This window comes from Bradysia coprophila, unplaced genomic scaffold, assembly GCF_014529535.1.
Source record: "Bradysia coprophila strain Holo2 unplaced genomic scaffold, BU_Bcop_v1 contig_732, whole genome shotgun sequence".
Taxonomy (NCBI): domain Eukaryota; kingdom Metazoa; phylum Arthropoda; class Insecta; order Diptera; family Sciaridae; genus Bradysia; species Bradysia coprophila.
In genome coordinates this window covers 3,907,470-3,922,536 of record NW_023503972.1, presented here as the reverse complement: position 1 = coordinate 3,922,536, position 15,067 = coordinate 3,907,470, and the positions used below count along the sequence as shown (strand labels likewise).

The 15,067-nt window shown below is 37.2% G+C and overlaps 4 protein-coding genes across 4 annotated transcripts; 2 read left to right on the top strand and 2 right to left on the bottom strand.

Moving 5' to 3' along the window:
* Positions 1-2,163: 2,163 nt before the first annotated feature.
* On the bottom strand, positions 2,164-4,404 carry LOC119084454. The gene is made up of 2 exons (XM_037194435.1): positions 3,692-4,404; positions 2,164-3,397 (listed from the first exon to the last, which is right to left on the bottom strand). Exons 1-2 carry the CDS (start codon positions 4,402-4,404, stop codon positions 2,260-2,262), a joined length of 1,851 nt encoding a protein of 616 aa, XP_037050330.1. The 3' UTR covers positions 2,164-2,259.
* A 2,860-nt stretch (positions 4,405-7,264) lies between these two features.
* On the top strand, positions 7,265-7,687 carry LOC119084228 (cytochrome b-c1 complex subunit 9). Its single transcript, XM_037194127.1, has 2 exons — positions 7,265-7,491; positions 7,561-7,687. The coding sequence occupies exons 1-2, from the start codon at positions 7,360-7,362 to the stop codon at positions 7,594-7,596; spliced, it is 168 nt and encodes a 55-aa protein (XP_037050022.1). The 5' UTR covers positions 7,265-7,359; the 3' UTR covers positions 7,597-7,687.
* LOC119084226 (39S ribosomal protein L18, mitochondrial) lies at positions 7,648-8,467 on the bottom strand. Its single transcript, XM_037194124.1, has 3 exons — positions 8,188-8,467; positions 7,974-8,124; positions 7,648-7,908 (listed from the first exon to the last, which is right to left on the bottom strand). The coding sequence occupies exons 1-3, from the start codon at positions 8,367-8,369 to the stop codon at positions 7,711-7,713; spliced, it is 531 nt and encodes a 176-aa protein (XP_037050019.1). The 5' UTR covers positions 8,370-8,467; the 3' UTR covers positions 7,648-7,710.
* Positions 8,468-10,969: 2,502 nt separating this feature from the next.
* Positions 10,970-14,325, top strand: LOC119084224 (ribonuclease P protein subunit p29). The gene is made up of 3 exons (XM_037194122.1): positions 10,970-11,243; positions 11,311-11,799; positions 14,162-14,325. The coding sequence occupies exons 1-3, from the start codon at positions 11,225-11,227 to the stop codon at positions 14,296-14,298; spliced, it is 645 nt and encodes a 214-aa protein (XP_037050017.1). The 5' UTR covers positions 10,970-11,224; the 3' UTR covers positions 14,299-14,325.
* Positions 14,326-15,067: the final 742 nt, after the last annotated feature.

Below are 15,067 nucleotides of genomic sequence, written 5' to 3'. Positions count from 1 at the left end.
GTTACATCACCACAATAATTTAAATTTTTACGGAAAGCTAACACATTTTAACACCAAACAATGGTCGTACTTTTTCCAAAAAGAATTCGAGTCCAAAATTATCATCAAAATATTAATGATTTTGCCCCGAAATGTAGGCAAAAATGTAGCCATGTGTAGATTCGTCTTAAATTAAGACATACAAACCGATTTTTCCTTTAAAACTAACACATTTTTGCGTGCTTCAATAGTTTTATTTAAAAAAAAATTGGTTCAGAGAAATCATCAAAAACGAATATTTTCCGCCTAAATGTTGACTATAAATTTGCAAAGGGTACATTGCTCTTAACAAAGAACTTTAATGATGAAAACAGACGAAACATTGAGAATCTGTTTCAATCTAATGTAATTTTTCATTTTCTAGTTTATTTAACGGTTTTTAGTTTACAATTTTGATTATTATTTTGATTATAGATAAAATATTCTTCAATGGCGGTATCGTCCCCAATATAGACTCAACATTTCCTTTTTGTATCGCCACACTAATGCGTTGAATCAAGTAAGATGTAGACCGTTTCTCGTTTGTCACATCTGCGATTTTACTGCATATTTTCTTGATCAAATTTAACCCATGTGTACCAATAACTCGTGAAGTTTCCGAGCCGATGGACACAAATCAGAATAGTGGCGAATTTTCTTATCTTCTGCCTGTTTTGCAGCATATCCTACATGTTTTGAGGTGAAATTCAGATATGAAGGGGCGAAAGTGTCCCGACATGTTTAATCCCAGAGAAGGGATTTTCCACGTGCCCATGGTATAAATTTTTCATTGTTTTTATTTCGTTAAGTGTCAATAGCGACATTAGAACAATGAAAAATTCGATGGAAACAGATTCTCAATGCTTCGTCCGTTTTCAGCATTAAATAACTGATAAATTAGTAATATATTAATATATTGATGAGTATATAAACAAAATTTAACGAAATTTCTGACATTTACCGAAATATTGATAAATTTAACGAATAGTCTTAAAAGACCTCAATGCAAGTAGTACTGGACTCTGCACTTACAATCAATTTTTTAGAAGCAAAGCACAATAACTTTAGGGATGGGCGACATTGATATTGATAATCGATAATTATCGATTATCGATCGATAAATTTTTTATCGAAAATTTATCAAAAAAATATCGATAATTATTGGTACATCGATAATTATCAACTTATCGATATTTCGATTACTATCGGCGGCAGCGCAATAAATAACAATTGAACAATTCGTTTCAGTAGTAAGATCGGCAAGCACAAAATTTCAATGCAAATATGTATCTACAATGTTGTAACCACAGTTGATATTTAAAATGACGTTACAGAGTGCGCTGATATCAGTTTTGCTGATTTTGATATCTGGATAGTTATTAAATTTCGATGATTATCGATATTTTGATAATTATCGATAATTATCAAAATATCGATAACGATATGATATATCAATTATTGATAAATTGTTTCGATTGATATTATCGATAATATGAAAGGTTTCCCATCCCTAAATAACTTATTGTTGAAGGTAACTATTTTCAAAAAAATCTTTTACTTCACTAGTTTTAACACATGCAGTCTATCTCGTGACAAGCCGGCGTAGACTTTTAAACACGATATAGACGAGATTCGCCTGGTCGGTTGGCCTGTAGAGGCGCCACATTTTTTTATAGTATTTCATTCTTACTGGACTATTTTTTTGTGAAGCAACTTCACATTGATTCATTCCTATGAAATGTCACAGCAGTGAAGTTGGTTCACATGAAAATAAGCGCAGTGACAGCAGTAATTTTATGACAGAATGTACTAAAATATGGGAAAGTTCTATTACATTTCTTTTTAGTTTCTAAACATCATTCTCCTATAGTTAGAGCAAATCGAGAAACGAGACGTTTAGGATAATTACTGGGGCTATGTAAATTTCACAGATAAACTTATTGAAGATCATTTATTGAGTGCACAACATTTGCAAGTGTATGATCTAGGCTGTTGCTTGTTCCAAGGCTAGACTATAGTGACTGTAAATTATGTTAACCTCTGACCTCTTGTAGTCGTCGTGCATAATGACAGCAAGTTATTAATGATTGTTATTAATTCCAAGTTTTTTTTTACTTTTCTTCTCTGTGTAAGACAACTGTAAGACTTTGAGGAAGTGATAGTGACCCATCAATTTCCATTTGTGATTTTCTAGTCCATTGAATTTTCTGTACTCATCACAATTTAATCCATTCCTCTCATTCACTCATTTCGATTCCAATTGAAATACACTTTTTCACCAACAAACACCAACGATGCTGCAATCAAACCGAACACCAACAAAATGAACGAAGTTTGCAGATGTTCAGGTGTTATAACGACCTTGATGTCTGCTTCATCGACGTCTTCCTCTTCGATATCGTCGACGGGAATGTTTCCGTGCAACGCACTGATGAATTCAGAATGTTTCGTCCATTTCACAATGAAACCCGTTTCATGGAAACGGCGTAACATTTCGCTTACGTGGTCAACATACATGGAGCCCAGTTTTAAGAAGTACACTCGCGGGAAGGTGAGGAAACACTGGTCCATGGTCTTGTAGAATGGTCTTCCGGTAATCTTATCGAAATTTCGTTTCTCCATCAAATCTGCATGGAAACGCATCATGATGTAAGCGGTTGTTGAACTTTTATTGTTGATAAATGCATCGAATTCGCTCCAACTCGCAACTTCTACTAACTGATCTCGTAATATATTCATTGTGCCATTGTCGGTGTATTCTTGGATTAGCTGACCCAATGCTCTTGGGTACATTATTTCCAGATTTGAGTGTCCGAGCTCTTCGACCGTATGTATGTCCTCCAATCCTTTCGGAAGAACCAAAGAGCTGATCAACTTTGCTTGAAACGCATTCGTTATAAGGAAACTGTAGATACACCAGCCAATTATCAGAATTCTCAACGGCATTGACTGTGGAATTCGTCGGATTGCATCACCAAAAAACGATTGAAAAATAATCGTCGAAATATCTTTCCACGAATATTCGTAGAACGGATACTTCCGAGAGTGAATTAATTTCTGAACGGACTGAGTCCACCGATAAATCAACATCATGACGACGATAGACAGTAAAGTTATCACCCAAGTCATCTTCGACATAGTGCGTAAAAGATTCCAAATGATTGGCTCATTTCCTGCCTTCGGCACCAAAACGCACATGTCATTTCGTTCGAATGGGTCTGTTGCAGCCACTGATGCATCGTTTACTAGCAGAAGTGCCAAGGAGTCAGCGTTGAAACTCATTTCTGCATGACCGACAGTCAGATCACCGATAACGCCTGAATTTCGGTAGCCATTGTACATTTCGTGTGGTGTGATGTATTGAAACGTTAAGTTCATTCTGTAATTATAGAGAGACGGATTGGGGTCAGTGGAGGCAAGGGTCATGTTGAGTTCATTGAGTTTTATGAACAGATCAGTCATTTGAAAGGGAACTGGTTGGCAGCACTGAGGTGTGTTTTGATAAATTTATCTCAGGGCTGTCAGCCAGATCCCTTTCAAATGAGTCTAGCAACATATTTGACCATGTAAGTATCGTAGTAAGGACAAAAAGAAGTCGAGTGGTTTCGCCATCTTGACTTGTAAATAAAAGTAAAATTATAACAAATGCGGCATGTGCCTTTGAAACACATACCTTTCTTCCAATAAATCTGCAATCAGACCATCCACCCCAGTATAACCAGGCATTCCATTTTTCTTCAAAACCGCCCTATCGCATTGTTCGTGCATTGATATAACCAATTTACGACCATGCAAGTCACCTCGACTGTGCGTAAATAAATCCGTTCTCTCCAATATTGATACGTCTTCGACAATACCAGCCACTTCATCGAATGGATTATAAAGCAAGACGATTTCTTCCGAGTCGTCAGCATGCACTATCACAACGATATTAGAAATTGTTTGTCGCGCCAAGTCTTTGAAAATGTTCACAAGGATCCGCCATTTGTATTGAAATCGAAAAACTACCACAAATCGATTGTGACTATTCGACCGATTGGATTTTGTAACTGCCCAACGAAAATTCTGAATTGAATCGTTGGAATAAACCAGGTAAACAATCAATTCCGAGTGATGTTGAATACTTTCACTCAGTATCGTATTGATGCCGAAGAGTTGAATGGTCTTAAATGGACATTCCTCATTCAATCGAGCAACGTATTCATCCACTTCGACAGGTTTGTCATCATCAATGACTAGGAAACGAACTGTATTTGAATCTGTCGAGCATATTACGTTCATCAAACGTGCCGATAATTTATAGTTTGATTGGTGAATGGTGGACAGTTGAAAAGTTTCTGCGTGGTACAGGTAGATGTACAAAGTAATTAGCTTCAGAATTAACATTGTTCAGAGCGACGATGTTTTATCATTGAATAAATGACGAAAACTGAAATCCTCAATCTAAAACCGTATTTTTTAAAGAAATGTAGTCGAGTCACTAAACGGAAAGCTTAATAGTTTCCACCCAAGTAAAGCTGTAGTGGTTATTGTCGAGACACATGAAATTAACATCTGGCGATTGTTTTTCTAACGATGTTTGTGCTAACAAAACAGTGGGATCGTATTCGAAAGGATATCTCTGCTATCCACTCGAACGAACTAAAAATCGATATGGAGAGTATATAAAGACGTGTATGAGCAGACATGTTGAAATAAGGTACTTCTGCGATTAGTGTATAATAGCCTATTCGCACGCGCGTGCGATTAGTGTATAATAGACTATTCGCACGCGCGTGCAATTTGTGTTTAATAGACTATTCGCACGCGCGTGCGATTAGTGTACAATGGACAAATCGCACGCGCTCACAAAACAAAACGAAGTCAACTAGTGATTCCTTTTACAAAATGACCGAGGATTAACTACTGATCCCTTCTACAAAATAAAACGAAGTCATCTAGTGACTCGTTTTACAAAATGACCGAGTTACAACTAATGATTCCCCCACAAAAAACAATGAAGTCACCTAACGCCCTCACTTGGAAGGGCTGACATTTAGGGTTTAGCAAAATGTCAGGATTCGGCACATTTCAAGTAAATGCGCTAATGATTCCTTTTACAAAACGAAACGAAGTCAACAGTGACTTCGTTTACAATATGTCTAAGACACAACTACTGATCCCTTTTACAAAATAAAACGAAGTCATCTAGTGACTCCTTTTACAAAATGACCGAGACACAGCCACTGATTCCTCCTACAAAAGAGAACGAAGCCACGTAGTGATTCCCTTTACAATAAACCGAAGTCAAAAGTAACTACTTTCACAATATGACTGAGACACAATTACTGATCCGTTTTACATAATGAAGCTAAGTCATCTAGTGACTCCTTTTACAAAATGACCGTGATAGAACTACTGATTCCTTCTACAAAAGAAAACAAAGTCCCCTAGTAACTACTTTTACAAAAACATAAGCTACGTCGACCCGTATGAAACACCCTTGGAAACACCTAAGGGCTTCAAGGGCGTCAAAGCTTCAATCATATTACAATATTACACTGTAAAACTGCATCTCTAAATAATTAATGAAAATCGCTTGAAAATGACTCAAAGAAGTGGACAAAACCACTAAAATGCAATATGGCGGCAGCTATTTTATTAGTGCTCTAAAAACAATACCCTTGCTTTACAGTCATACATACCTTTTAAACTAAAATAAAAAATTCACGAAAATCAGATGAAATTTACACAAGATAGAAGCAAAAAAAAGTAACCCTAACTTTGCACTATCTGTGACTGCATCATAGGGACAATTATTCGAAAAAAGAAGTTTTAACGTGCGACTACAACCACAACTCTGCTACTAGAATGAAAATAAGAAATATTTGGAGTGTAAATAAAAACACACAACACATCAACGCACTTCAAGCATGAGTCGTACTCTGAATAGGGTACTAAAACTTCACAATATGTCACACAACTAAAAAACACTGGTTGTGTTAAAACACTTTAGCTTGGAGTCAGTTGAACACAAGCAATAGATATCTTTGAAAATTTGAAGGCTTTTTGTCGTTGGAAGAATGAGTGTTTAATGAACACTGTTCATGCTAGTAGCAGTGCTGTGCACATTGTATGTGCAAAATAAACTAGAATTATAATACTTTCTGACTAGCCAAAGATTAGGGCGCGTGCGAATAGTATATTAAACACTAATCGCACGCGCGTGCGAATAGTCTCTTAAACACTAATCGCACGCGCGTGCGAATAGTCTATGATACACTAATCGCACGCGCGTGCCATTAGCATCGGCCAATTTTTTTTAGTGCGACTAAGAACTCCATTTCGTTATCGAAATGAAATATGGAAAGTTAACGTTTCAATATCACCGTGCAAAAATTAAAATGGTAGTGCTCTTAGTGACATACATAACGGCAATCACTAATATCCTAATAGCAGCTAGTCATTCGAGCGACTAGTTCATTCTTTTGTGGAAAAGAATACCAAGGTTCTGAAAGAACATGTTAAGACACTTTTGAGTTGATCACGAAGGCGGTGAAACCAAGGTAAATATAATGAGGAGGTAATGCCATTCAGACACGCGGCCTCGCACATAAGTTCCCGATGCCTGACTTTCTATTCCATTTTTTGCTTTCAACGAAAGGATGAGATGGCGTTTGTATCGAACTTTCGTGCCACCGCACATCTGATTCGGTTATATATGTCATTACCTCCTCACTATATTTACCTTGGGTGAAACACAGATTTTGACAATATAGACATATTTTGTTGAAGACACTCATCGCAGATTGTGTGAAATGTAAACTTGATAAAAATAATTTTTTTTCTTCAAGATTTCTTTTCATACAATCTTTAATTAGTGTGTTTTACAAATCATGAAAACATGTCTCAATTGCCAACATTTGTGTTTCATCCGCCTTCGTAAGTGTCTTAACCTGTTCTTTCAGAACCTTGAAGAATACATCAAACGAATGCTGAGCAGTGAGCACTCTATTTTTAGGGTGATTCGCGGTCATGGTGGTTGTTGCATTTACATAAATTTTACAAACATTTGTTGCTAATAGTCGTCAGGTCTAAAAATCCAGTTTCGGAAGTAGCTACTGGTGCAATGACGATTTGTTGTTCTTTTAAAAGGAGGAGCAATTTTCAAAAATTTACGCAGAAAATCCCACACTCCCGTCACGCTGCGGATTATTTTGGAAACACTCGTTATGTCATAAAATCCCGTTTTTATTTTCCTTTTGACAATTGAGAATCTTCATTATCGACAATTTGGCGTAAAGAGAACTTTCGATCAATAATTTCTTTCGTGCTACTGAATTGCGAAAAAAGAACGGAAACATGTCGTTCCTGTATAATTTGGTGTTCAAGCGAACCTCCACATTCGCTGTGGGTATCTTAGCATCTGTGTTCTTCTTCGAAAGAGGATTCGATGTGGCAGCGGATGCCTTATTTGAAAGCCATAACAAGGGGGTAAGGAATACCTAACCTATCATCAGCTGTCTTACATAACAAACAATTTGGACGATATTTCCCTTACAGAAACTGTGGAACGACATCAAACACAAACATGAATAGATGAGTACCGGGGCGAGGAACGGACACTAGTGAAAAATGAAAAGATGATTGTAATCGATCGTTGAAATAAATTTAATTGAAACTAATCGGATACGGCCACAAATCGATATTATCTCATTCAGTTACTTCCCATGGTTTCTCCGGTCTGTGTATATTCCACGGTCTATCTGGTTTGTATTGTTCAGCCTCTTCCAATCGAACGCCTTCTTTCTCCAAAGTTTTCAAGAATTTGTCTACCTTTCCGTCCGGTGTGCCACTGATGGTGGACGACATTTCTGTTAGACCTGACTCTAAGCACCGTTGAGCAAATACCTGGAAACAAATAGCAATAATTAATAGGCGAACATTCGGCTTCGACGGCTGCATTGCCAATTTACTCTTGCTAAGTTCACGTAAGCGGATGTGTCCGTTGTTTTATAAAGATTCCTTCTTATGGCCCATTCAGTAGTGCTCGCCTGTAGTACTGGTCCATTTTTGAAGTGAACAATTTGCGCTGTTACACCCTGAGAGTTAGCAGTCAATTCCAATCTGAAGAGAATATTGAGATCAGACGTAAAACGAGCGTTAGTTCGTCAAGTGATTTTCACTTACTTGTGCCAAAAACTTCGTCCTGGATTCTCCAAATGATATCCGGCTGGTTTGTATGCAATGCGAAGTCGTTCCAAATTTCTCGGATTTCGATTGATCATGTATTTCACGCCATCTTCGGCTTTCGACAGCTCTTTCACCTTGGCCAATATACGATACGGTTTTGGAGCGACCGGGAATGGCATGATTATCTGCCGAAACCTAGTTGATTTGATGGAACAAAACAATGCACCAAACAGTGAACCGAATTTCGGGAAATTAATTTTAAGGTTAGGAAAAACACTACAGACGGAAATAACATTTGTTTCATTTGCCAACTAAAAGTACCCAAAATGTGCGGTTATACGTACTTGCTTGGTATTTGTCAAGGTACAAAGTTATAGTAGATTACAGCAGAGCCTATGTAAATGAGTAATACATGTGTAACACATGTATTACTCATTCACATAGGCTCTTCTGTACTGTTCTTTAATGTGTAGGCATCCTGTGCGTTGTATTTACATTGTCTAAGATGAAAACTACGAAACAATTTTGCATAAAACAGCATTTCGGAACCTTTCCACTTCTAACCATTTTGAACTAAAATTTCATTTTGATTTAGTAGGCATCGGTCGTGCCTGCCATTTCGGCAATTCTTCTTTGACTTCTTTATTGTTGTCATTCTCAGTTTCAGTGAAATTTTTTTGATTTTGTTGTTTCAAATTGTAAATTCAGTGGTGATTTTAGTGTTTTCTTAATGTTATCGATGGCAGGTGTACCAAAAAATAGTTCTGCCTGTGTAGATTCCAATTTATAGCGTGGTTTGTGTGAAGTGAAAACATAAACAAAATCATCGAAAAATGACCGACCAGCGCATGTAAATGATCGCGCATAGCATGTAAATCATCGAAAAACCTAACATGTAAGTTTCATTTACATTCTCATCGCAGACAATGTAAATACAACGTACAGGATGCCTACACATTAAAGTAATTTTGTCAAGGTAAGATACCTTTGTATAGACTGTTATGATCAGAGCGAGAAAACCGAAGACTAGTTGTTTGTTATAAGTTCCCTTAGGTACTTGTAAAAGTATTTGCTTCTCTTTCAACGTGGTATACGTTGAGAGCGAGAGGACAGAAGACCAGTTTATTTTAACTTGCCTTGGGGTACTTGTCAAAATATTTTCTTCTCTTTCATCATAATACTCTATTTGTTTACATACTGTGCCTACTGACAACGACGCGAAAGTGACAGATACGAAATTTTTCTTTTGTTCTTTGACACTTTCGCATCTCTATGTGAAAGCGGTGAAAGCACAGTTGTATTACGCACGTCAAAACACTTGACTTGTTAGCTTTCTTTTCCGCTATGATTCATAGAAAAATTGAAAAATCAGGCGGTTAAAATGAAAACTTTTAACTTCCGGTTTAAAGGAAGTAAAGTAAAAGTTTGAGTTATGTGCTATTAGTTATATGGATAACTAGGGCTCAAACTCATCAAAAACCTTAAAATACTGTTTAAAAACAACACTAGCTCAGGAATTTGCCCTAACATTCCCAACTTCGAACACATCTCCTACTTTTTATTATCGGTTGCGTTTTACTCAAGTTAGCACGAGGACAACATTCTTTTTGCTGATTCGTGAGCTGTAAGCTTAGACAAACAACGTTGCCCGTGGAAACATAGGTCAATTATCACAATGAGGTATCGGATAATCTGGCACACGGTGCCAAAAGAACGCACTTTTAAACTACGTAAAGCCATGTCATCGACTTAATGACTCCTTTTACAAAATTTTGGTATCGAAAAATCGTGTGTGAGTTCACCTTTTACGCAGTTGAAAAATGCGGTATTTTAGCACCGTGTGCCAAATTACCCCACGCCCACAATGAATGTCAACACAAGGTATGTTTGAATGTCAAACTTTGTATGGAGCGGAGGTCATAGCGATCAAAGTATATAAACACTGAAGGTAATGCAGACCCTCAGCGGATCAGAGAAATTACGCATCCAAACTTTCAGGTGAATTCATTTTCGTATGTTGTCTAACTTAGACTTGTGCAACATGACGGCCCTAAATCCTTCCAATTCACCACTAAATACAACTTGACGCAAACGAATTTTATATGTGTGCAACATAACGTCGCTAAATCGTTCCAAATTCACCACTAGATGCAACTTGACGCAAACTAATACAATACGTGTACAACATGACGGAGCTAAAATTCACCTGAAAGTTTGGATCCGTGTGTAACTGTGGATTTGCATTACCTTCAGTGTTTATATAGCGATTTCATATAAACAAACTCACCTCTCATGGGAGTTTGTTTATATGAAATCGCTAAGTCCTGGTATACCTGGTTTATACTTTCATTGAATTATCAATGTTACAAAGTCGAACGAAAATCTATGGAGCCTCGTACTTCGTGTCGGGACATGAGGTGGAAAGACTTGGGAAAACGAAATTGATGGACGTTTTTTTATGAAAAATACATTGAGTCAAATTTCTCAGACTCGGATTTTTATGTTGAAAACATAAAGGATGAAAACGATTAGGTCCAACATAAATTCTCTTACTTAATAATTGGAAAATTAAATTCTCGAATTTTTTGAGTAAATTCTTGAAAATGGGCCTTGATAGCTGTTATAGTCTGTAGTCGTGCAATTATTCGGGTGTGAAGAAGGATTTTCATATGTGAATGTGAACCTAAAATACGCAGTTGATTAGGGTATTAAAAACTTCAGCTACACACGTAGAGTCATCTATCAGATTATTCGGTAAATGCTTTGACAGATACGAAATCGTTTTGTTTTGATTTTGTTGTCGAGGTTAGGTTGTGATTAGTGAGAAGTTGAGTTTAATTTTTAATCTTTGGCATTCAACTTACTATTACTGGAATTGGCAAGGAATAGGAATTATACCACTTTGAAAGTATAAGACAGATTTGGTGTTTTGGAAAGTCATACAGGCGTTTTCTCGGACTGTTATCGAAAATTTGACCGGTGAGACATCACCAAAGGACTACCATTGACTGGTTTATAAACTAACACCTTCTCAATGAATACTCCGTCGGATAGTGAGTACCGACGACCTAAATGCACCAAAATGTACAGAAAAATTGTAATCAAAATCTCAATCCTTAGATCAAGGCTTCGGATCTGATGTCAAGGAGGCCGTTGCGTCTCTCATCACAGAAAATGTAGACCCCAGCAAACGGAGCCAATTAGAAATCAATCTCCAACATCGAACGCAACTACTGAATTCCAAGCCGAAAAAATTGACAAAACGAAAAACAGTCAAAAAGAAGACGCTAACGCGAAAGCAGCACGCTGACATGGGACTGTTTCATCTGCCAACGAAAACTCTGAAATACGCCGATCTGTTGCCGTTACACGAATTGTGGAAAGGTTATATGAGGAAGCATTTGCCATTGAACAGTGGAGGCATTCCACCGACGGTGGAGGAACCTAATTACGACAGTTTTAGTAAAATTTTGGTTAAATCCGATTTTCACGGGGCTATTGTGACTGTTACGAGATCTCGATGTCCTAGTTTAGTTGGCGTCAATGGAATCGTGGCAATGGACACAAAGAATACGTTCAAAGTGCTTGGGAAGGACAATAAACTGAGAAGTGAGTAGGAATTTCATTTCGAATTCGCAGGCACAAATTGAGTTAGCCTCTTCAGTTTATTTTCAATGGTCGCAGCACGGCTAGTCCACAGTCACATAAAAAATGCTTTGTCTTCGTCTATGCTTCCTAATCGTCGGTAAAAGTTTTTGTGAAACTGTAGTCGATACCTTTGAACAGCAACTGTACAGATGAGCGGATTTGTTTTGTGAATCTCAGGTGTGATGGCCTCGAGCCCTTCAATCGTACGCCAAACCAATTCTGAACCCTTTTCCCTTGAGACTATAAACTTGCATTGCTTCAATTTTCGGTATCGGGGAAATCTGGCACACGAAGCAAAAATATTCTTAGTGGCCATTCTTCACAATCTCGCACCCACAAATTTAATGCTACAAATGGTTGTTAGGTCTGTCATCAATTAATCCCTTTTACGAAATTTTAGTGCGAGTTCACCTTTCACGCAAATTACACCACGTCCAAATTTCCTCCCTGTGTCACAGCCTTCATTCAGACGAAGGAGTAAAAAATATCTGGAAGTCTAACAGGGAAGCGGTTGCTTCTTATGAACGGAAATCACCACATATAATCGTTGCATCCAAAATATATAAACAATGAAGGTAACCCCCCAAATCCACAAAAACTCAAGGGACTCCAGTTTCCGGTGAATAAAATTTTTCTAACGTTGGCCACAAGTCAAGTTAAATTTGTTAGATTGCAACACATGCTAAAACTCAATACTAACCAACAGTTCCAACAACCATATTAACGTCCGGATGCAACATAACAAATCTTATGTTAACCAGAAACTTGGATTCCGTAAAGTTTGTGTGCCACTGAGCGTTTGCGTTGACTTTAGTGTTTATACTTTGGTGGAATCTGCGACTACTTCTGTTCTGTCGTAAAATAAGTCAAAATCGTACGATTCAACAAAAAAAGTGGTTTTTTCACAACACTGGCGAGAAAATAGTTATTTTCTCCCCTACGCTGAAACTTCGGAAGCGTTTGTTGTCACTGTGTCAACCAATGGAAAAAAATAGGAATTCCACCAAGAGCTTCGCTATGACCGCAATTCGCTCAAGGTGGAATTTCCTATTTCTCCCCGAGGGGAACACATCGTTTTTAATAATAGCGTTTTGCGAAAATCCGCATGTTTGTCAACTTTGAAGAAAATAAAATAAATAGAGTGTTTTGGTATTCGGCCATAAAAAAGCATCATTTTCTCATCCAATGTGGCTGTACTCGCCATTTAAGGGGAAAAAATTATTATGTCGCCTCTCAGAATGACAACAAAACTTCATTAACACAACGTTTCATAGTGGGCAAAATAAGGATTTTGGCATCGCTAGCATGAAAAAACGTTTTTATCCCGAGTTATGGAATGCAATCTACATGCTTTTGAAATCTAAACCAATTTTCTTGTTTACCCAGGTGCGTAACAAGCCACTTTCGACCCTAGGGAAAACAAAAGCATGAGAACTGATGTGTTCTAGCCGAAGGCGTGGGCCATAATGCCTACACGTCAAAATAACAGTCTGGCAATAGGTGCATATCATATTTTATCTGTTGAGAACAGATATATCGAGATAAACAAAAACTCCCTAGACGGATAAGCTCGAGATTATCGTTCTTGACAGATAAAAACGGTTACTTATGCCACGCACGCACGGATGAAAAAATAAGTGTTCACCTCGGGGAGAAATTCCACCAAACGGCAAACTTTCGCGCTTGTTTGAATTTCCTATTTGCTCCAAATAACAAACAGCACCATCGAAATGGAATTTCCAACTTTTTTCCCCTTGTTGAACAAATAACTATTCCACATGTTTTTCTCGATATTTTTTGAAACTTGAGTCAAGAATTTGTGATTTTTGTAGATCCTGCAGGCAGATTTCGTTTTTGCAGCAATTTATTTTTGCGCTTGCATTCAAAGTAAAATTAAAAAAAAAAAAATCTGCTCACCCACTCACTGATCTCAGAGGCAGAGGCAGCTAGAAATTATCGCCCACTGATAAAAATAGTGAACAATTGCCAATGAAATGCTAATCCACATGCGAAAGTCTCAGTTAGTATTATTGCTGTCATTTTAGGAAATGTGAGGAATTTCGAGAACTTTCAAGAATTTGAGAATTTTAAAGATTTTTCAAGAATTTAATTCTTAAAATCAGCCGTACTGTAGATACTCTTCGCACCCGGAATTTTAATCTCTATAATGAGTCTACCATGTACCACATGCAGCGGTAGTGTTGTAGTGTAGCAATAATGTAATATGCCATAACTTTTTAAGCCTCGATCTTATAAGACTTTAAATTTTCATATCCATCTACTGCTCCCTTTACTTTATACCAAAACCTTGATTATATTTCAGCCATACCAAAATCGGATTCAATTTTCACAATCTTCATAAACAATTTGGAATTAACAATATTCGGCAAGCATTTGACTATACGACCAGCTGAACGATCCGTTAAAAAGATAAAAAACTTTATGGAGCCAGATTTATAATTTACAAATAAACTGATAAACCGTTAATAACTTAAATGCTTTTGGATAAATACACTCCATCCCCAAGCCATTTAACCGTTTAAACTTTTGCTGGGAAAGTTTTTTTTTCGCTGACGTCATTCCGGGGAAAGTATGGGTTTGTATATCGGAGAGTTTGTAAAATGCTGTGCACGTTTATTTAATGAAAAACTTATCATTTTATATCGCAATCATATTGTAAACCAGAAAAGGTTTACAACAGGAAGAAATGTTTTTGTGCATAAAGCAAAAGAAAATTAGAAAACCACTCCATTAAAGGGCCATTTAATCCGATTGAAAAGACCTCAATTAGAGTTGTAAATGGAGTATAGCTTTGTGCTCTTGTTAATCGACCAGTTTTCTGTACAATGCGGTTTTATTATGAAGAAATTAATTGGCCAGACAAGACTCTATTATACAGTATAACCAGTGACCAATCAGACTTTCTCGACGCAATTAAATTTATATTTCTATCTATTACGAATAACACGGCTGGTATTAAATTAAACTGATTTAACGGCAGTGTCCCGGCTTTAGCTGAAAAGGTATTATGATCTTACATTTATTTTATTGGATTTTACACACGAAAAAAACTGCGTCTATGATTCTGCCGCAGACTTTCTCAGCTCAGCTGGCCACGCACTTACACCAGAGAAATGCATGAGAAATGTATGCGAGAGAATATCACAAAGAATTTGGTCCATTCTCTCCCATTGGACCCAACTGACAATCATATGTGCATTCCGCTCGG

What these genes read in the sequence shown, in the direction of transcription:
- LOC119084454 (XM_037194435.1), bottom strand. Translation starts at nt 4,404, where the DNA reads ATGTTAATTCTGAAGCTAATTACTTTGTACATCTACCTGTACCACGCA. An exon ending in GCAGATTTATTGGAAGAAAG is followed by an intron (nt 3,398 to 3,691) that starts GTATGTGTTTCA and finishes CTATAATTACAG; the next exon opens with AATGAACTTAACGTTTCAAT.
- LOC119084226 (XM_037194124.1), bottom strand. Translation starts at nt 8,369, where the DNA reads ATGCCATTCCCGGTCGCTCCAAAACCGTATCGTATATTGGCCAAGGTG. An exon ending in GGACGAAGTTTTTGGCACAA is followed by an intron (nt 8,125 to 8,187) that starts GTAAGTGAAAAT and finishes TATTCTCTTCAG; the next exon opens with ATTGGAATTGACTGCTAACT. An exon ending in CTTACGTGAACTTAGCAAGA is followed by an intron (nt 7,909 to 7,973) that starts GTAAATTGGCAA and finishes ATTTGTTTCCAG; the next exon opens with GTATTTGCTCAACGGTGCTT.
- LOC119084224 (XM_037194122.1), top strand. An exon ending in GAAGGACAATAAACTGAGAA is followed by an intron (nt 11,800 to 14,161) that starts GTGAGTAGGAAT and finishes ATTATATTTCAG; the next exon opens with CCATACCAAAATCGGATTCA.
- LOC119084228 (XM_037194127.1), top strand. Translation starts at nt 7,360, where the DNA reads ATGTCGTTCCTGTATAATTTGGTGTTCAAGCGAACCTCCACATTCGCT. An exon ending in TTGAAAGCCATAACAAGGGG is followed by an intron (nt 7,492 to 7,560) that starts GTAAGGAATACC and finishes TTTCCCTTACAG; the next exon opens with AAACTGTGGAACGACATCAA.